Source organism: Pelodiscus sinensis, chromosome 9, assembly GCF_052426305.1.
Source record: "Pelodiscus sinensis isolate ZL-2025 chromosome 9, ASM5242630v1, whole genome shotgun sequence".
In the NCBI taxonomy this organism is placed as follows: Eukaryota; Metazoa; Chordata; order Testudines; family Trionychidae; genus Pelodiscus; species Pelodiscus sinensis.
The window spans coordinates 27,289,613-27,310,265 of record NC_143060.1 but is presented as its reverse complement, the minus strand read 5'-3'; the positions used below and the strand labels follow the sequence as shown (position 1 = coordinate 27,310,265).

At 42.7% G+C, this 20,653-nt stretch overlaps 1 protein-coding gene across 7 annotated transcripts in view; it reads left to right on the top strand.

Moving 5' to 3' along the window:
- The window catches only part of USP33 (ubiquitin specific peptidase 33), a 106,245-nt gene that overhangs the window by 8,622 nt on the left and 76,970 nt on the right, over positions 1-20,653 (top strand). For 5 of the 7 annotated variants that reach the window (XR_012905932.2, XM_006129575.5, XM_075936302.2 and 2 more), the window contains exons 2-4: positions 6,547-6,678; positions 8,545-8,598; positions 11,887-11,949. Coding sequence is in view for 5 of the 7 variants with exons in the window: in XM_006129575.5 (XP_006129637.2) it covers positions 6,598-6,678; positions 8,545-8,598; positions 11,887-11,949 (198 nt within the window). In the remaining 2 variants the exon portion in view is untranslated. Of the gene's footprint in view, positions 1-5,706; positions 6,079-6,546; positions 6,679-8,544; positions 8,599-11,886; positions 11,950-20,653 lie in introns of those variants that run through there. The other 2 variants (XM_075936304.2, XM_075936306.2) reach the window with 2 other exon arrangements.

Below are 20,653 nucleotides of genomic sequence, written 5' to 3'. Positions count from 1 at the left end.
CTCTGCTTTTAAAAGGCATTAAGAGCTGACCAGCTCTTAAACTTGCTGCGGCTCTGCCTTTTAAATGTATTAGCTCCTGGACCTAGAAGCTAACCCCACTGTGGCTTCCCCGCTAATCAACTAGCTGATGGAAAATCCATCGACCAGTCTATTAGTTCTTTAAATTTAACATCCCTAGCATGTGTAGTCATTAGGATTAACCGCTAGGCCTGGGCTTATCGGTTAATTGTGTAAATGACTACGTGCTAACATCCCTAGTGCAGATATTTGAGAAGTGGCTGCTGTGGTAGGGAGTGGCATGGTTGGAACAATGAAAAAGGAAGATAATGCTAGCCTCTGTATTTTACGTAGAGTAGAAGGGAGCGAGATTGAAAAAGGGAAGGTAAGAAGGAGGAGATTACAGTAATCAATAAAGGATGAGGCACCAGAACAAGAGTTGAGTTTTTGGCCACAGGACTAGAAGGAAAGAGAGGAAGGAATTAATTTTAACAAAAAAAGCTTTTTTATTTAATCTATTTGAGGGTCTGGCATTAGCATGAGATTCCCTGTTTAAGCCAGAAACTGCTGCCTCATGCTACTGGAGATAATTCTTTATAGTTGGACACGAGTGAGTATATTGATCTTAATGTTCTTGATTCCAGATTTCTCTTTGGTACGGGCTGCATATAGAAAAGTAGGAGCGGATTTTGTGGTCTTGGATTAATTGTATGAAATGGTCAGATGATCTCATTAATCTTCATTTGTTCAGGACTGTAGGTTGGACTTGAGGAAAAGTTCCAGAGGTTTAAAGCAGCTCATTAGTTACAAATCCAGTAATGCAAGATGAACTCACTGCTAACCTCCTTTGTATTTCTTGGAATACATTCAGAACTCTTACTGCATAAAATAATTTTGGCCTTACTAATCCATTATACCCTTCCTAAGAGAGGCGTTTGTGTTGATTTTCAGCATTAAAATAGTACAGAAGTTATCACTTGGTGTAGGCATTATTCAAAACCCAGTCAGCCATTTCTAATGTCTTGGTAGGATTTCGTAATCAGTGCTAAAGAAGCCTGCATTTCTGCTACCTCTTCCGTACACTCAGTGGCTTTCTTAATTCTAACTGTAGTTCATTAATTCTAAAGGAAGTTGGGGAGCTGTTAATCAAAATTTTGAAATTTTCACTTTAGCTTAGGTTTTATTTAATTTTAAGAAAATGTGTAAGAGCAGAATTTTTTGTATTTTAAACATGAAAAGCACAGTTAAATTTATATAAATTTGGATCCAGAAAACCGTATTCATTGCAGCATTTGGCAGGAAAATTAAAATTATTATTCAAATACTTTCTTGGTTGGAATAATTTGAGGAACACTTCTGCAGTTGCAGCATGTTGGATAAGATATTTTTTATTTCTCATCACTGGGTCCAGCACCAGGGCTTGGAACATATACTGTTATAAACCAGTACGGATGTCTTGTGTGCCAAGTCACATTTTGGTCTATAGGGATTTTTTTATATATATAATTTTGCTGCTGTGTTACTTAATGTTAATTCTTTTGAACTTTAACATTTTCAAAAGTATAGGCTTGTACCCCAGTTGTTGGAGGAGGATGTGGTAGATCAGCGTTTCCCAAACAATGGGTTGTGGCCCAGTACTAGGCCGCGGGAAAAAAATACCGGGCCTCCGCGTGGCTGCCGAGAGGGGAACAGGGCAGGGCGGGCTGGGAGGAGGTGGGGGGGGGGGGCGGAACCGGCCACCGGGAAGCAGGGTTAGGGGCAGCAGGGCTCTCTGGCGGAGATTTGGGGCGGGTGGGTGGGCGGCCGGCAGAAGCAGAGCTGGGGGCAGCGGGGCTGTCCGGCGGAGATCGGGAGGGAAGCAGGTGACTGGCCAGCGGAAGCAGGGCTGGCCAGGAGCCAGGGGGGCTGTCCAGGGGAGATCAGGAGAATCAGCCTCCGGAAGCAGGGCTGGATGGGGGCAGCGGGGCAGGCTAGGGGTTGGGGCGGGGAGGGAGAGGCTGGATGGGGGAGATTGGGAGGAGGAGGATGGGAGAACCAGCTGCAGGAAGCATTTTGCCCTCCCCTCATACCCTCCCTCGAGTAGTTGCGAACTGCCTGGCTGGTAGACACTCACGAAGTGTGAGCACATCTAACAGCCAGGCAGTTCGCAGCTACGGACTGATACACCTAATAATAATAAAACTTACCTAATTAGAAAATACCGGACATTTTATATGTCCGGTATTTTCTCAATTTTTCCTGGACAGAATCCTCAAATACCGGACAGTGCGGTACAAAACCGGACACCTGGCAACCCTACCCCTCCTTGCACCCTCCCTCCTAGCCAGATACCATATCCCCAGTCTGCTCCTGCTCCCACCTCCTGGAGTGCCCATGTGGTGCTGGGTCCCCTAAGCCCTGGCCCAGGCTGGGCGGAGGATGCAGCTGGGTGAAACACTGAACATTTATTCATTTTAATACTTTTTTTGTATATGTTTTTATATTTTTGGGCTGCAAAAAACAGTACTAAAAAAAACGGGTTCCAACTAAAGTAAAAAGTTTGGGAAACCCTGGTGTAGCCAGCTTTCTAGCCATCTTACAGTCCATTTATCCAATCCATTTTCCCTTAACTTGCTGGCAAGAATATTGTGGGTGACCGTATCAAAAGCTTTGCTAAAGCTGGCAAATATTCATTTGAATATTCATCATTTGCTTAATGAATATGCGAATGTGCAAATTAATGTTACCGGTCCTCCAAAAGCTCGTGAATGGATTTACTGGTCCCCATGTCAAAAAGTTTGGGAACCCTTGTGATAGATGATGTTGAAGGCATCAGACATATCAAGTATACAAAAAAATAGAAAGTGAGTTTTTTAATTTGATAGGATTTAGTTTGGGAACTTGGTATGTGTGATTCATTCTGGAAGAGGTTGTAGAAACAGTTGGAGAGGAACTGTACAAAGCATATTCCAGGATTTTGGTGACAAATCAGAGGGGAGCATAAGATGGTGGTAGTTTGGGCAGTGTGGGTCAACAGAAAGTTCTTGGGTGACTATAGTGAAGGCTGCCAGACTGCACAGAGTATAGACCAGTTGTTCTCAGCCAGAAGTCTGTGTATCCCTTAGGGTACACAGAGGTTTTCTGAGGATAGATCAACTCATCTAGGTATTTGCTTTGTACATAAAAAACACAAGCAATTTCATACAGGTAATGAAATATATTAAAATGTAAGTACAATATTTATATTTCAGTACATTTATTTTATAATTATACTAGGAAGCTGTGCTCCTGGCTCGCTGCACTCACTAATACCCTCTTTTCCCTTCCCCGGACCCTTTCTCCCTACGTCCCTTCCCATTGCTGTGCCAGGCTAAGCCACCATTCTCCCTCCCCTGCCACACCAGCCTGGGCCCCTTTTCCCTTCTCCGCCACACCAGCCCGGGACCCATTCTTCCTCTTCTCCCTGCCATGCCAATCTGAGCCCCTTTTCCCTCCTCCCTCCGCTGTGCTAGCCTGAACTCCCATTCTCCCTCCCCTTCTCCCATGAGCCAGGGTCCCTTCTTCCTCCCCTTACCTCCGCCAGCCTAGGCCCTTTCTCTCTCCCTCCCCCCCAATCCTTATATTCCCTTCTCTTGGCTGTGGTGCGTGCCAGGTCTAGCTATAATTTCAGTGGCCAGGGAGGTGCAGGGGTACCTGCCTGCCCCACATGGGGTGCAGTGAGGCGTAGGTAGTGCCATGTGCGTGTGGCACTTCGGACACTGCAGCCTGTTGAGGTGAGGAAAGCAGCAGTGCAGGGAGCCACTATCCCAGCCTCTCTCCCATGTGGTCTTGCCTGTGCTGCTCACTGCCCCAGCCCTGCTCGCAGAGCCCAGGGCCGCGCATTCACTCGCTGGGAACGGAAGGGAAGGAGCAGACAGGTTGGTGTGGTGGCAGACAGGTTGGGTGCACCTGCTGGTGAGAGGGTGAGTCTCTGAAGTGACAGCATGACTCGGGCAGTTGGGCACTGCACTCCTGCTCTCCAAGAGCCTGGCAGCCGGGGAGCCCCCAAGAGTCTGCTGCTGGCACGTAAGTCTGGCTGGGAGCCTGGCTCCTAGTATCTGTCCCCGGGCTGCTGCCCTAAGCACAGCAAACCCCCTCCCTTCCTACCCCTGGGCTCTCATGGCTGCAGTGTGGGGTCTGCCGGCTGCTGTGCCATGTGTCTTGGCATTGAAAGCCGTGTGGGATGAGGGTGGAGGAAGAGCAGTACGGACTTGGTTTAAAATAGCAATTCCAGGTGGTGAGGAGAAGCAATGAAGTCTGGCTCGAAGTGGGAGAAGGGGAAAGGGGGTGGAGGCAGTCAGGATGCAGAGTGACGTGATGATGTCAGTCTGTCACAAAAACTTTTGTATTTTCATGTCTGATTTTGTATGCAAGTAGTTTTTAAGTGAGGTGAAACTTATGGTATATAAAACAACGCAGAGTCCTGGAAGGGGTAAAGTAGTAAGAAAGGTTCAGATGAAATGTAACTAAATTAATATTTTTCCTTTGTATTGTGAAACAGTCAGCTCTATTTATGCAACCACCAAACAGTAGTTTTAACACTTGACTAAGTGACTGTGTTTGCAAGAGCCTGGGAATGCTTTTAGCAAAAGATTTTTATATACAGATTGCACCTCCCTGATCCATCACCTTCAAATCTTCTGGACCAAGGGAGGTCTCTAGTGGCAGTAGAGGGGCCAGCATTGATGGGGTGGGACTCTTGAGAGAAGAAGCAGGGAGGCTACAGAGTCCCATGGCCTGGGCCAGGAGCGCAGCCCTACTGGGCTCTACAGCAAATAAACTACAGGCAGTCCCCGAGTTACGCGGATCCGACTTTTCTCGCCCTGGAGGACGCGAGCGGGGGGACACCCAGATGCGCCGCGGTCCCGCAACCCGCGTCCTCCGGGGCGAGAACAGCTGCTCTGCGTCTCCCTGGTCTGCTGGGGGCGGAGCAAAGCCGCGGAGCATGCGGGCAGCGGGACAACCCAGACGCGCTGCGGCTGTCCCGCTGCTGGTGTCCTCCGAGGCTTTGCTCCGCGTCTCCCTGGTCTGCTGGGGGGGGGGAAGGGGGCGCAGCTAGTGCGCTCCCCTTCCCCCCAGCAGACCAGGCTTTTCTCGCCGAGGACGCTTGGGGTAGAGCAGCCAGGTTGGTCCTGCAGCGCCGCTCCTCAGCGCTACTGGACCAACCCAGTAGCACCCCAGCTGCTCTGCCCCAGGAGTCCCCAAGTCAGCCGCTGCTGAAACTGACCAGCGGCTGACTACAGGAAGCCCGAGGCAGAGTTGCTCTGCCCCAGGCTTCCTGGAATCAGCCGCTGATCAGTTTCATCAAGGGCTGACTTGGGGACACCTGGGGTAGAGTAGCTGGGGTGCTGCCGGGTTGGTCCCCGCAGCGCTGAGGTGCGGCGCTGCGGGGACCTACCCAGCAGTGCCCCAGCTGCTCTGTCCCAGGCGTCCAAATTCAGCCGCTGTTGAAACTAATCAGCGGCTGATTCCAGGAAGCCCAGGGCAGAGCAACTCTGCCTCGGGCTTCCTGTAGTCAGCCGCTGGTCAGTTTCAGCAGCGGCTGAATCTGGATGCCAGTTCCGACTTACATACAAATTCAACTTAAGAACAAACCTACAGTCCCTGTCTTGTACGTAACCCGGGGACTGCCTGTATATGCAGCACTTGGGAATCTCTGAGAGGGCAGTGAGAAGAGTTTTTGAGCAAGGGGCCAGTTTTTCCCTGTGAGTGCTTCAGTCTGGGAGCATCCATTGGAATGTCAGACCACAGATGTTGCTGGACAACAGTAGGACAGACTATAGCGGTCCAACCTATATTTGGTCTTAAACTAGCCTTGTATCCAAAAAAGTGGAAGTCTGCCAGAGAACAGGAGAGAGTTCTGCACTACATGTGACATTTTTTGACATCTAATATACCTGGTCAGGCGTATATGTCACTGTAAATAAAGGAGACCAAGGCAAAGTTTCCTGTATCGACTCCTTTCTCTTTTAACAAGGGAAGAAAAATACTCCTGTATTTCAAACTTACCCAACAGGCGGAAAGCTGTGGTAATACACTAAGTTGCTGTGGTTCCAGTTCTTGGTGTGTAGTTTTGTATTGGCTTGCAGTTTTTCAGGGGCATTTCTGCATGCTGTGATAGAGATGAGGAGTGTGATAAGCTTCTCTGGTTATGTGTGTGGGAACATGACTTGATCTATATTAGCCTTGTTGCTTGCACGTTAGCAGGATATCATAGGTCTGTATTTCAATAAGTTGCAAATGCAAAATTCCTTTATAGTGCAGGCTTGTAATTTAGCAGGTTCCGCTATATTCAATTTTATTTACTAGATTCTGTTGCTTTCATTTAACAGCTGCTTTCATTCATTTTGAAATGCAGCATGTGCATTTTCTAAGTGTGTTTTTTTTTTTTATTTAACTGAACAACTAATGGGATTGTCCTGGTTTTATATTACAGGGTTAAATGTATACAGCGGCTCTGTTAAATTCTCTCATTATCGCTTACAAGAATAACATTTCTTCAAGTTATATTTTTTTATTCCTGTCTTGTAGATATTGCCTCATCTTAAATGCTAGAGGAGCTAGAAAACTACTGCTGTTAAAATGTCAGCTCTCAGCTGTGATTGCCCACACTTGGAATCAGTTGGTGAAATAACAAAGGAGGAATTGATACAGAAATCTCATGTGAGTTTCAGTTCTTTTCTGGGTTCCCTACTGGAGTAAAACCATGTGTATATTTTAGCTGAAAGGCTTGTCACTAAATGGATCAACAAATTACTGTTTGTACAACACATTTAAGTGGTAAACATTATCATGGACAAAATATTTAGGTTAAAATCTTACCAAATTCTAGTGTACACTATCTGAGTTCTACTCTTAAACAAAAGAGACAGGAATGGACCTAATTAAGCAATAAAATAATTTATTTCATACATTACATATGAAGATAAATAATTCTGTATCAAGATGAATAATACATGCTAGCTAGCCTGTCTCAAGGGTTCTCTGCCTCTTTCATAGTATGGACTGTTATTTTAAGACAGACTTTTGTGGGCTGGCTCCTATTCATGATTGTACAGACTACATCTCTTTCTAACTTGGAATCCATTAACATCCCTGTAGCAACCACAGTCGCTAAGGTGGAAAAATACCATAAAGAATGTATTGCCTTTTAGCTGACTTTTAATGTTATCAGAGAAAATAACGAGAAGAATCTAGCACCCTGTGACCAGCCAACTCCTGGCAGTGCTTTGCTTATTGAAGGCACTTGCATTGGTAGCTCCACTGTGGTCACTGAGGTGGCACTGATGCTACACAGCCACCTAAAGCTGAGTCCATCTTTGCGATGCTGTCCTTGTAGCGGGCCAGTGACTGGTGCAATGCCCTACTGGAGTGCCTGGAGTATGCCGGCTATGCTGATGCCTTTTTTGCCCCAAATGTTGATTGTTGCTTCAGAAAAGCAACTGGTGGTACGCTGGGGATATAAGCAGGTTTTCCATGGGGTACTCAGTCTAGATCAGTGTTTCTCAACCTAAGGTTTGTGATCCTCAAAGTGTGTGTGTGTCAGATTGTGTTTATGGGATTGCACGTGCAGTGCTGATATTAAGGGTGTCTAGCAGGGCCATTGCATGGGGCCCGAAGCAACACAGGCCCTGTGAAGCTAAATTATAGTGCTTAAGCTCTAGTCATCAGGGCTCAAGCATCATCCCCATTACCTGGGGCTCCCTCTTCAAATGTAGCTCTCAGGTGAAAAGAAGTTCAAGTATCACACTGACATGTATGTACAATTCTTACATTCCTATTGGTTTTTTATAGCTGTATGGTAAAAAAGAGAAAGTAATTAATTTTTCAGTAATAGTGTGCAGTGACACTTGTATTTATGTCTTCGTTTTTTTTAAGAAAGCAGTTTTTAAGTGAAGTGAAACTTTGATATGCAAGACAAAGCAGATTCCTAAAAGGGTTACAGTGGTCTGGAAAGGTTGAGAACCACTACTTTAGTTAATCACTTTCTGGCTCTTCTGTGAACCCATTTACCAACATGCTTTTTAAATTGTGTACCAGGACATAGTATTCCAGCAGTGCCAAATAAAGAGGTAAAATAATCTCTCTACTGCTCTCCAGAGTCCCCAATTCGTGCATTCGGAATCTCATTAGCTCATTTGGCTACAGCATCCACTGAGAGCTCATGTTCAACTGATTATCCACCATAACCTTTAAAGCTTTTTCAAAAGTCAGTGTTTCCAAAGATAAAGTTCCCCGTCCTGGTAGCTATGGCCCACATTCTTTGTTCCTAAGAACGTACTTTTAATTACATTAAAACTCCTATTGTCATCTTGGTAAACTGGGCGAAAGCAATCCCGATTGCTTTGAATCAGTGACCTATCCTCTTTGTTATTTACCATTCCCCCTAGTGTTTGAGTCTTCTGCAAATTTTTATCAGTGACTTTTTCTTGCACATCATTGATGGAAATGTTAAATAGTGTTGGGCTAAGAACCAATTCCTAGAAACTGGATTAACAAAATAATTCCTTAATTACATGTTATTAACAGGGCACTTGTCAAGACTGCAAAGTTAGAGGACCAAACCTTTGGGCATGCTTAGAGGTAAGCTGACCTACTGCAGGGTGTATGTGTGACAGAACTGGGTCCTTTTCCAATGAAGCGATAAAGGAGTGCAGCATTTCTGCACAAACAGCTCTTATAAGTGGCTTAAAATTTAACTCTTAAGCATTACTTTGTCAAAGTTTATGATATCAGCTTTTAGCACCTAAATAATTTGCTTTATAACAAATCAAGAATGAGAGCTGTTTTACACCTGAAAATGATCATGTGCTTAAAAATGAAATTTGTCTTTCTGTTCAGTAGCTCATCCAGCTTCATTTGTCAGTGAGGTAGATTATAGAATAGCTTTAGGTAGTCCTGTATTCTTTCTGTCTTCAGTAGTTCTGGGAACATCCTTGTGCAACACCACAAATAACATTTCTTGAGTTACTTTAAATAGTGGATATACTGTCAATGTTAACAGGAACAGAGTACAGTGTTATCTACTTCATAATGATCACCAAGAAAAATAAACATTTATTCAAACATTTAAAAATCCTAATTAAGCATTTTAAAAGTATTCTTTCATCAGGCTTTGTCCTTGCCTACTCTACCCCACTTACCTCTTTATCCTGCTTCTGTTTAAAATAATTTAACCACCTTACCTCAAGTATTAAGAGATACTGCTGCTTCACTCTTCCAGCTTTTGGCAAAAAGGGGATGATATGGGTTGAGTCACAGAAATCCCCTTGGGGTTGTCCCCTTATGTACTGATCCATGCCACTGACACCTGCCTTTTTGCTCTCTGGGGCTCCCTCGCCACTTTGTCCTGGTGGGCCAGATTCTCTGGTTTCCCCCAGATAGGACACAGAGTTGGGGTTACTGCCCCCCTTCAGAGCAAAACAGAAGCTAAACCAGTTCATCTTGAGAGGGTTCAGCACCCAGGAAACCAACCCCTAAAAGGGACTAAAACCCTAAACAAATCCGTCTTGCCCTGTATAAAAGTTTTGCACAGAGAAAGGTCATGAAGTCCACCTCCTTTATTAATGAAAGAGAGCTATTCAGTGTTTGCTTCCCTCACCCCCCCCCCCACTAATAGTTGTTTACACTGGACTTGATAATAAACAAGTGTTTTTTATTAAGTATAAAAAGTAGGATTTAAGTGGTTGCAAGTGAAAACAGTCGGAATCAATGTAAGTTACTAAATTAAAACAAAAACACTAGCTAGAAACACTAAGAAACTTGTTACATGCAAATTCTTATCCTAAGCAGCTGGTCTTATCTCAGTTAAAAAGCTTGAAGTCAGAATTGATCTTTACTGTGGCCTAGATGTACAGCTTTTTCAGAATTTTGTTCTTAGGTTTCCTCTTAGGTTAGGCAAGGCAGTTTCAAAGGCCACCTGAAGACAAGAATGATTGCTTCCTATTGCTTAAATAGCTCCCCTCCCCCCCCCAGCAGGAACCCTTTGTTTGGCACCCCCCATCCCTATGGAAAAATACCAGGTTCATGATGGATTCTAGTACTAAGTGGTATGGTCACATGTCTTTCTAGGACCAGCCACAGTTTGGGCTTAAGGAAATTTCATGTCTTTGGTTAGTACTGAGTGTTTCTGGAGCATCAGTAATGGCCCTTGTTAGCACATTTGTAATTATAAACAGATTCACATTTGATATTTCTTAACTTCATATACCAGAATGCACAAAAATAGGATATTCAGATTCAGCAGAATGTAACTGTAAAATTGATATTATATGACCTGTTTTGCATAAAACATCTTTGAGCTATATTCATATTCATAAGCCAGTTTTCATAAAGCATGGGGGGGAGGAGCATAACAGGAGGAGTTTCCAGGTTAAAAAAAATGGAGAGATGTTACTTCTGATTAAGGTGCATCTTTATGATACATGAGGGGAAGGGCAGCTGAATCAATTGTAAAATGTCACTGGATGTGCTGCAGGTATGCAGATCGACCTCAACAGGGTTTTTTAACTCCTCTGTGAGCTCTTGTCAACACTCAAATCTCAGTTGAAACATGACAATGAGCAGCCAACATGCATATATATCTAAAATTGCTTTCCACCCTGTCCTCTTTGAGAGATTCATGCTTGCAAGAAAAATAACAGATTTTTCTCTCCTTCCCTCCAAAAAAAAAAAATGCTGGCTGACTTATTAAACATTTCTCATTAAGCTATTTTTAAAGCTAACAGATTGCATTTAAAATAAACTTTTAGCAGGGGGAAATCCAAGTGAAAGGCGTGAACAAGATGGCAATGGCAGGTGGAAAAGTCACAAAACTAAAGGTGGAGGAAAAGAGAGAGCCAGGCATTTGCTTAAAGAAAAATAATTTTTGTCTATTTTGAATTTATATCTTTAATTTGGAACACTTGGACATTTATTGAATAATTTATCTTAATTTCCTACCACTATTTCCATAGGGTGATATTATAGTCACTATAAGATGCTTCAAAGGAGGTGTCATGGTGTGATATTTCCTCCTCTTGGATGATTTGGCACCTTGCCTTTTCCTTTGTGCTTAGCCAAGCACCCAGCACATGGTGAGATCCCAGCATGACAGAAACTTTGCCTCATTGCTTAACCAGTACCTATGGTTGGCTTTTATAAATGTGTGATATTAAAGTTTTAGAATACAGGAACTATTTGGAGTTTTGGTATCAATGCTTTGTATGAGTGGCATTTGTATATATTAACGTACATAAACAGTATGGCAGGTTACTTAAGTGCTCCTGTTTGGTGCTTTGGAAATGAATGATTGATAACAATGTCTCAAGGTTAACATTGTACTGACAGCTGCAAGTTTTTTGCCCACCAGCTCAGTAAATACACATTAGAGCAGAACTGTAATAATATAAGATAAAGTTCAGATGGTGAATAGACTTGATGTGCATATAAATGTGCACTGATGTTGAAATGATTGTCAAAATTGTTAATATTCAAGGTGTCAATGTCTGAGTTAAAGCTCACACATAGTACACACAGAATTGATAGTGGAATTTTTACATTTCATGGTTTTACAGACTATTTTTGCATGATTTTTCTTATTAAAAATTAAGTTAAAACAGCTGAAGAGGAGACATAAATCAAAAACGTTGTCAAACGCCATCTTCAAAATCAAGGAAGTTCAGAGGAAAATCTTGCCTCAGTCTCAATTTACTTTATTATTTATTGCAGTGCTTACATTGCATGATACCTTGCTTTCTTCAGAATCCTGCTAATATACAATATTGTGAATTAAAAATGCATCTGAAAGCTTTATCACTTTCTTCTGACAACTCACTAGGAAGAATTAAGAGTATGCTGCACCATGATGATTTCTCTTATTTTTTTTGACAGAATAGATGCTCCTATGTTGGCTGTGGTGAATCCCATGTGGATCACAGTACCATACATTCTCAGGTATGTGTATCTATATCTCTGATTTCATTCCAGTTTTTGGCAGTGAGGGTCTCTTCATCAAATGATAGGAGTCCTTTATTCTAGGAAAGCCGCTTCCCCCCTTTGAAGGAACAAGGGTGGAGGAAGGGAACTACAGGTGAAGTTCTCTTTGTCTTTGTCTTTGACCAGTACAGTCAGGTAGTCTTTACTGAGTTGGAGCTTTGTTTGTTGACAACGTCTTCCTGCCCTTGGGTATCACGTCTAATTCATTTGGGGACCATGTGTTTATAATATGATTATGCAGCTACATAATTATTCATCTTTTTAAACTTACTGCACAACGGTGCTCCACACAGAATAAAATAAGCTATGCATCTCACTTGGGAGGTAACAGTGCAGTTTAATGATGCTCTTTTAGGTTAACTGTTTCATTGCTGATAATTTTAACAAAAAATATTTGTCACTGTTGAATGTAGAGACAGATAGTAGGTCTGGGTGCACTGGAACAGTTCATTGTCACAAGGAATAAGGAACTTTTTCTCCCTGGTGCAATATCCTCCTTCTCCTTGACAATTTCTATAAAACGACTTTATGCTTGAAACATACAAATTTGCATATTATACATTGAATTTAATGTTGAAATTAGGGATGTTAGGAAGCGAGTACATAGCTAATCATGTAGTCAATAGAATTTCTAACGACTACATGATTAGTCGATAAGGGAGGAAGTCTCTAGGAGTTATTCCCCCCGCACCCCTGCTGCAGCTCTGCGATTTAAATGTATTAAGAGCTGGGTAGGCAGGCAGCTTTGCTCCTGCTACATTTAAATTGCAGAGCCACAGCAGAGGTAGCTCCAGGACCTGGCACGAGCTGGGACTAAGCTGGGCTTGCTCAGTCCCAGCTTTCACAGGGGATCCCAGCAGGGAGCTGGGACCCCGTGCGGACAGGGGCTGCTGCCAGAGCAGCTCCTGTCTGCAGCCACCCCTGGTTACCACTGATAGGGCTGCTCCACAGGATGCAGAGCAGTCTCTGCCCACGGTGAGCCTATGCCCACCATGGGCAGAGGCTGCTTCAGGGTAGTCTCCCCTGCCCCCCTTCCCTGATACAGAGGCAGTAAGTGGGGGGAATGCGAGTAGTCGACTCAACTACTCATATACACCTCTAATTGCAATTAATAGCAGGGACTAGTGCAAGAAAGGGGAGGAAAAATCCTTACTGTATAATTCAGGTCTAATGTGCAGCTCAACTCACAGAATCTATTTGGTAATTCCTGCAACTCCTAGCAGTACTCAGCCATCTGACAGTAATATCTTTTTTCAAATAGGTTATTTCTTCCTAGGTATGATGCTTGAGTTAATTGTCTGCCTGCACTCTAAGGGTATGTCTAGACTACATGGCTCCATGGAATGAGGTTTACCGGAGCGGTCGACAATGGCTTTCGTTGTCGACTGCGGCACGTCCGGACTGCCCCGCTGTGCCGCCAAACAGCTGATCGGCATAGCGCGGCAGCCATTTTGATGTAAATGAAGTGGCGATTATTTAAATCGCCGCTTCATTTTCCTATGTCTAGTAAACTCATCTACATGGCTCTGTCGACGGAGCCATGTAGTCTAGACATACCCTTTGGGTATGTCTACACAGCAGGGCTATAGCTGGCCTGGTCAGCTGACATGGACTCACAGGGTTCATTTAGCAGAGTAAATGTGTAAGCTTGGGCTGGAGCCCAGATTCTGAGACCCAGTGGGGAGCAGTTTCAGAGTCCAGACTGAATGTCTACACTGCAATTTTCAGCTCTACAGCCCCTCCATGAGGCCAAGTCAGTTGACATGAGCTCCAAAACTTGGTTCCACAGATTTCTTTACTAGATTATAAATGTGCCCTTTGTGGCTTGTGGATGTTTTTCTCTCATCACTCCAGTCTACAGTTCCTTCAACATCTAACTGCTGGATGACCAGAATCAGGTCTTTGGAAAGACTGTGTACGTGTTTTCGAATCTTTGGAGAAAATGTTATTGTTTAGGGCCGCCATATGCTTTACTGTGCAGTTCTGCTCTTTCTGACCTCCTGTACATTGCAGTGTAATCTTGGAAACTCTTAGAGACTATCTAAACATTTGAAAAATATGTATCTATAATAAAGTGCATTTGAATAATATAGCTATTGATGTACTGCTTCAGTAATCTCCTACAAAGCTAAGCATGTAGTCTAGGCTGCTGGGACTTCAAGTTATGAGATGGGTATGGCATAATTTGAGGGAATGCTCTGTGCAAATGGATACACTGCTCCACTTCACACCGATCATTTTGGATAGTGTAAACGCATTAAGCAGTTGCAGGTAGAGATGGTTCTTAGTGAATGTTTTGCTCCTGAAAGAATACACTTGTATATTTTAGATTTGTTTTATATGTTGATTTTGGACAGCGTGGATAATCTACATAGTTGTATATCCAATACCTTTTGTGTCATTACTTCTTGTTTATCGTGTGTTGTTTTTAAGTTTTTCTTTTAGATTTTCATAGGAAGAAAGAATTATATTCTTTCAATCAGGAGTGACTTGGGTTCCAAATGTAGAGCCACCACCTAAACAATATTGAATAGTTTAACCAGTTGTGAAAATTGCAACTTATGAATGGTTAATCCTAATAGTACTCTGTGTCAGTTAAGTATGTTGATACCAGTTGCTCACTTTAAAGAAGTTAATTTCATATTTAACAGTCATTTTTACCTGAAGGTCAGGAATATTTGAGCAGCCTATAATGAAATGTTACATGGATGCTACAAAGCAAGAAATCTGTGGGGTTATTTGTTTATTTGTTTTTTTTTTTCCTGGTGAATGATGGACTGATTGAAGTGCTTTAACTGCAAAATGAAAATATTTCAACGGTGGCTTACATTTCAGGCACAGTAAATAACAATAAGGTGTCTGAGAAAGCTGATGTGCAAGTGAAACATAAACATAAGCATGGCCACACTGGATCCTAGTGATGGTCCATCAAGCCCAAATAGTGGCTAGTTCTAGCTACATCAGAGGGAATCAACAGAATAGGGAAATTTTGAATGATCCATTCCTTGTTGTCCAGTCCCAGCTTCTTACAGTTGAAGGTTTATGCATACCTGAAGCAAGAGGTTGGGTCCCTGACCATCTTGCTAATTGCATCCATGAACTGACCAAAATTTTTAAAATCCAGTTATACTTTTGACCTTCACAGCATCTCATAGCCATGAGTTCCACAGGTTGGCTGGCTGTCATGTGAAGTACTTCCTTTTGTTCATTTTATACCTACTGCATGGAGCCGCTATCCAACTACTTTTTGAATTCTCCAGAGCTATTGCCTTTTATGAAAACTGAAAAATAATTAATTATGCCATGTCATCCTAGAGGTAATTATCTTACTAGCAAGTAGATTGTGAGCAGACGCATTCAAGTCTTTCTAGAACTTCCATTTAAAAAAAAACTTTCATCTGAGAAGCTTCAAATGTATCTAGTACAGTGTCTTGATTGCTGAAAAGCAGTGTTTTACTATGGCCTAATTTAAAAAAAAGTTCACATTGTGTATGGGTAATGAGCAAATAATATTTTATACATTAGTGTTTAGAAAAGAAGATAGTTTCCTAATTTTCAAAACATAGCCTCAGCATATTCATACATTCTGTTCTTGGTTTGTGTGACTGAATTTATAAGCAAAACAGTTGTGTTAAAATTAAGTTTATATATTTAACCTTGTTGCTAAATCACATTTTTAAAAACTTACATTTTAGAAGCATGGGTAAACCACATGATCACTTGATTGGAAATTCAAATAGAATACCATTGTATTCAAATATTTTGGATGTTTTATATAGCTTCAAATATATTGATTCCAGTTACTACACATTGGTACCTTCTTTGCATTTTTCAAATCTGCAGAGAAAATGTTCTTAATGAATATTTGCTGAATCATCTGAAAGTGCTGTAATATGAAATATGTCAGAATGCAGGTAAAGCAGAGCTGGAAGCATACTGTTCTCCTCGAAAGAATTCAGTCACAAATTTAAATACATTTTGTTGTTGTTTTTTGAAAATAAATGTAATCAGCATGTGCTCTGGAATGGTGGCTCAAGCATGAAGGAGCATATGAGTATTTAGTGTATTTGGCTTGTAAATACCTTGTAATGCCTGGTACAGAAGTTCCATGTGATTGCCTGTTCTCACTTTCTGGTGTGTCTGTAAATAAAGAATGGGCAGCATTATTTCCTGTAAATGTAAACAAACTTGTTTGTCTTGTTCATTGGTTGAACAAGAAGTGAGACTGAGGGGACTTGTAGGCTGTAAAGTTTTACATTGTTTTGTTGTTGAATGCAGTTATGTAACAAAATCTAGATCTGTAAATTGCACACCTTTCATAATGAAGAAATATTATGACACTTGTATGAGGAATTAAATGCTATTAATTTTGTTTATCATTTTTACAGTGCAAATACTAAAAATATAAATTAAGCAGGGTACACTTTGCATTCAGTGTTATAAATGACATCAATATTTGAAAAATATCCAAACATGTAATAAAGTTCAGTGATTTTCTGTTAAACAGAAAAGTTAACTGTACTATCAATTTGTAACGAAAGTGTATAATTTTTGCCTTACAGCACTGTCCCCTTTAAACAGTCATCTCACCCATAATTAAGTTGAATACCATTATGCCCCTTTCACTGTATAGGGACACTACCTTATTACTGTTAACATTCATAAACCATACCATTATCCTTCCTCTGTTGGCCCACATAAATTAATGAGGTGTGAGCACAGAACATCTGTGATTTGTTGCACTTATGTATCCTGCTCTAGCTGTCAGAAGTTCGCTGTCTGGCTGAGTGTTCTGGTTCTCCAAATCATTTGTCATAGATATGTTTAGGAGGAAGTGGCTCACCTGTGGCTTTTGCAAAGATTTTTGTAGAGCACAGCAAGTCATTAGTGCTGCCTAAATTGATGTAATGCTGGAATTTAAACAGTTTTGTAAATAGTGCGGTGGGGATTTCACTCTTCCAAATATCCATTTAATCATTCTTTACCTATTGAGCATTTGTCTGGGGTCTCCGATCAGGATACAGTTTCATAACACAAGGCAAAAAGAGGGTATGTAGGGTGCCCCAGAACAGTGGGGAGAGTTAGTCCATATATACCTCCATTGCCTGGTGAGACTAGTGTGCAGGCCTGAGCATGAAGGTACACTGCTGTTCAGCAAAAAACCCTACTCTCATGAAAGCTTCCAGTTCAGCCCATGTTCGCATCTATAAATAGGCCTCTGTGGTCACAAAGACTTCCATAACAATAGAGGAGTATCCTTTGTGGTTTTATGTACTCATGTGCCCTTAAGAATGGCCTTGGCACGGTTTGGAAACCCTGCTCTCTCAAAACCCCCAGGTTATTGTTTATGCCCACAGCCTTATGGTAGACCACACCATAATTGCTGAAATCTCCCCTGCCACTTTACTCAGAGTTGTCTTTCCAATGCCAAACAGATTAGCAGTGGATCTATAAGTCTGTAGTAGCCAGCTTCCAAGTGGATATAGCAGTCTGCTTCTGGATTGGTGTGGCTATCCTCTTGCATATGTCATGACACTGGAAGGTTGGGGCAAGCTGCTCACAAGACTACAGAAATGCAACTTCTAGTGGAGATTCTCATTTGTGGTCATTCCAAGAACACACATAATGGGATCCCACCACTCTGTGCTTCTGGTCCAGCTCCCAAAGCACTGGCCTACGCAGGACCATCAGTGGTTATGCTGAGAATCATAAGCAGCATCAGCCTTTTTGTCATCCTGCTCTAACAGGTGTCTCTTGTAGAGGAGAAAATGCTGCCAGTATGTCCACCATTGTCACACACGTCCTCTGCCTGAACAGGAGTGAAAACCTAAACAAGATAAGTTCTAATGGTGACTGCTCCATGTTGCTTGTTCTGGTTGATGGGAGAGTGCAGCTCCAGAACATGGCCTGGCAGGATGAATCAGTGGGCAGCAACAACTTCCTCTAAATTGCAGCGTGGAGAGAAGTTTTTCCTTAGTGCACTATAAACAGAGGGGTAGGGCAGTTACAGCTATGGAAAGCACTAGGAAGCCTGTGATAGATGGGTTTGACTTGGGTCTCTCCAATTCAGCTTGTATAGTGTGGGTATGCAATCTTGGTTTAGAAATTCTAAACCTAAGGTCAACGTTCAGTGTGGAAGCTCAAGCCGGGGCTTACATTGCAGTGTAGAAATACTTTCGCATGTGTGAACTGGCATGTTCTCAGTTTTACTGACATATTAAGCCAGGGTGGGAAACTTTTTTGGGTCGGGGGCCACTGACTCATCAAAAAATAGTCAGGTGCCCTATAAAAGTGAGAAACGGGGAAACCCCCCCCCCCCCCAAAAAAAAAACCCTCACTGTGGCTCCCGACTGAGAAGGAAAAAGATACTCTCCACATTCCCCTTGCATGCCAGAGGCTAGGAGGGCCCAGTCTAGTAGAGTGTGTGGATCTGGGCCTGAGGATCCCCACCCCTGTATTAGGCAGTAGTGTGAATTCCTTGTACTTCTGTTAGTGGATTTAGGGGCTGAGAAGGGTAGTGAGCAGGGATGTAAAATTCAAGTTAATCAGTTAACTGGCTAAATGCTGTGTGAATCAACAACCAAAAAAAAAAATTTCCCTTTATTTCCTGTACTTCAAGGCCCAGTTCACTTGTCCAAAATTTCTAATATAGGCATGGTAATTCTGATTACTCCATCTGCTCTCTCCAGCCCTTAACTTAGAAGGCACAAAGGAAGAGCAGACCGGGTATCTATAGCCGATTCAGATTTTAGCACTGTATCCCTCATCTTTTTTCCTTTCCTACCCATCAGTATCTTTTCCTATTGTTACTTCTTACATCTTATTGTTAATTAGAATAATTATATCCTTGGGGCAGGGATCATTTTTTATTGTTCATAGCAGGACAGTTAATCAATCAGTATTTACTCTTGGGGTGTTACTATAATATAGCTAATATTTTAGACATTAAGAGCCTATATCAGGATTATATCACAATCTGATTTGCTAATGACTAGGAGTAAAGATCAGTTTTACAACTTTAAAGTAAAATGATATATTGTGTGAGCTGCTTGTTTAGGGCATTTGTATAATAAGTGATATGTAGGAATCTAAAAGGTTAATCGGTTACTTGGTAAGCATTAGGCTTACTGGAATGCTTAACCAGACTGGCTGCCACGTGGAGCCTGTCAGTGGGAACCTAGCCAGGTCAGGACACCACGTCCTAGCCCCATGCATGCCTCAGCAGCCTTAGTGAGGGCAGGTAGGACCTTGACTTAGCCACACTGCAGCAGGGGCAGACTCGCCACAGTGACTCCAGCCACACTGCAGTAGCCCTGGCCCTATTACATCAGCCCTACTGACATACCTGACCGCAGCCCTGGTAGTACCCCCCACACTGGCCACCATGCCTACACCAATGGCTAGCTGGTTAAATGATATAATACTAACAGTTTAATTGGTTAACTGTTGTGATCACTTTTTACATCCCTAGAAGTACCCTAAATTTCTTATAACCATTTATAAATCTCGTGATATTGTACTGAAGTTTACTGCTGCTTCCTTGCACTCTAATTTAGTGCTATTTATATGTGTTTTTCAGGTAGCACACAGGTTAAAAAGATAACTTTACCTGCTGTCACTTCTAAAAGCAATATTGTCTCATATTCCTGTTCCATTTCCTTTAGTTTCCTTTAGTAGCCCATATTTAACTCTTATTATCCATTTAATCCATCCCTCTAGTATCCCATGTATTAAGTAAAAAAGATTATAAGTGGCTATGTGGAATAAAAATCCCTAGAGTGGCCTTTCTAGCTTGAGAAACAGTTACAGTTGAGGTCAGTTTGTCATTCCCTCTTGTTTTCACCACCTTCCTTGCTTTAACTGTTTTGCATTTGGCTATGCTAGAAAACATTTTCAGCTTCCCCACTTTGAGAATATTGAGCCCCTGCTGCGGAGCCTTCTAGCAATTTATTGTAGGTTTTGGCATAGCTGAAACTGCAGGTGAATGCTTATCCTGATAATTAAGGAAGTTCTACTTAATTAGTACAGATACTCTGCTGAAAATGAATGTCACAGTTTCTAGCAGTCGTATCTGCAAGTCAGTCTTGGACTAGACTACATTTTATAGTCCGAAACATCTGGGTAACCTACAACAGCTTGCTCAAGAAGTGCATGCACTTCATCCTGGAGCTATCAAAGGATCATAGTAGTCTGAGCAGGGCTAGCTTGGGCGGGAGGATTAAGGGGTCAGCCAGCAGAGGGACTTGGTGGGGGGATTGTTGCCTATAGCAGGGTCTTTGCCCCCCTCTTCCCCTCATTCACCAGTAATGGTGGAGCAATGACCCCAGCTTGCTCTATTCCTCCAGCATAGGGGAGTGGCAAGACTACTCCTGCATTCACTGGCAGTGGTATGGGAAGGGGAGCAAAGTGGCTGGGGGAGCTGGGACCACATTGCTCCACTTGCCCTGCCACTGCGGGTGAGTGTATGAGCCAGGTGTGCCGCCATGCTGGCCACGATGTCACACATGTCGTCACACCGCTCCAGGAATTGGCCCCAGGCATGTTCCTGCCACTCGAGGTCGGCACGGACCTTGTGCGCCAGAGTCTACTCCATTCTCTCAAGGATGGTGATGTGCCGCCGTATCAGCTGCTCCTGGACCTCTGCGTGCCTTCTTATCCTCTG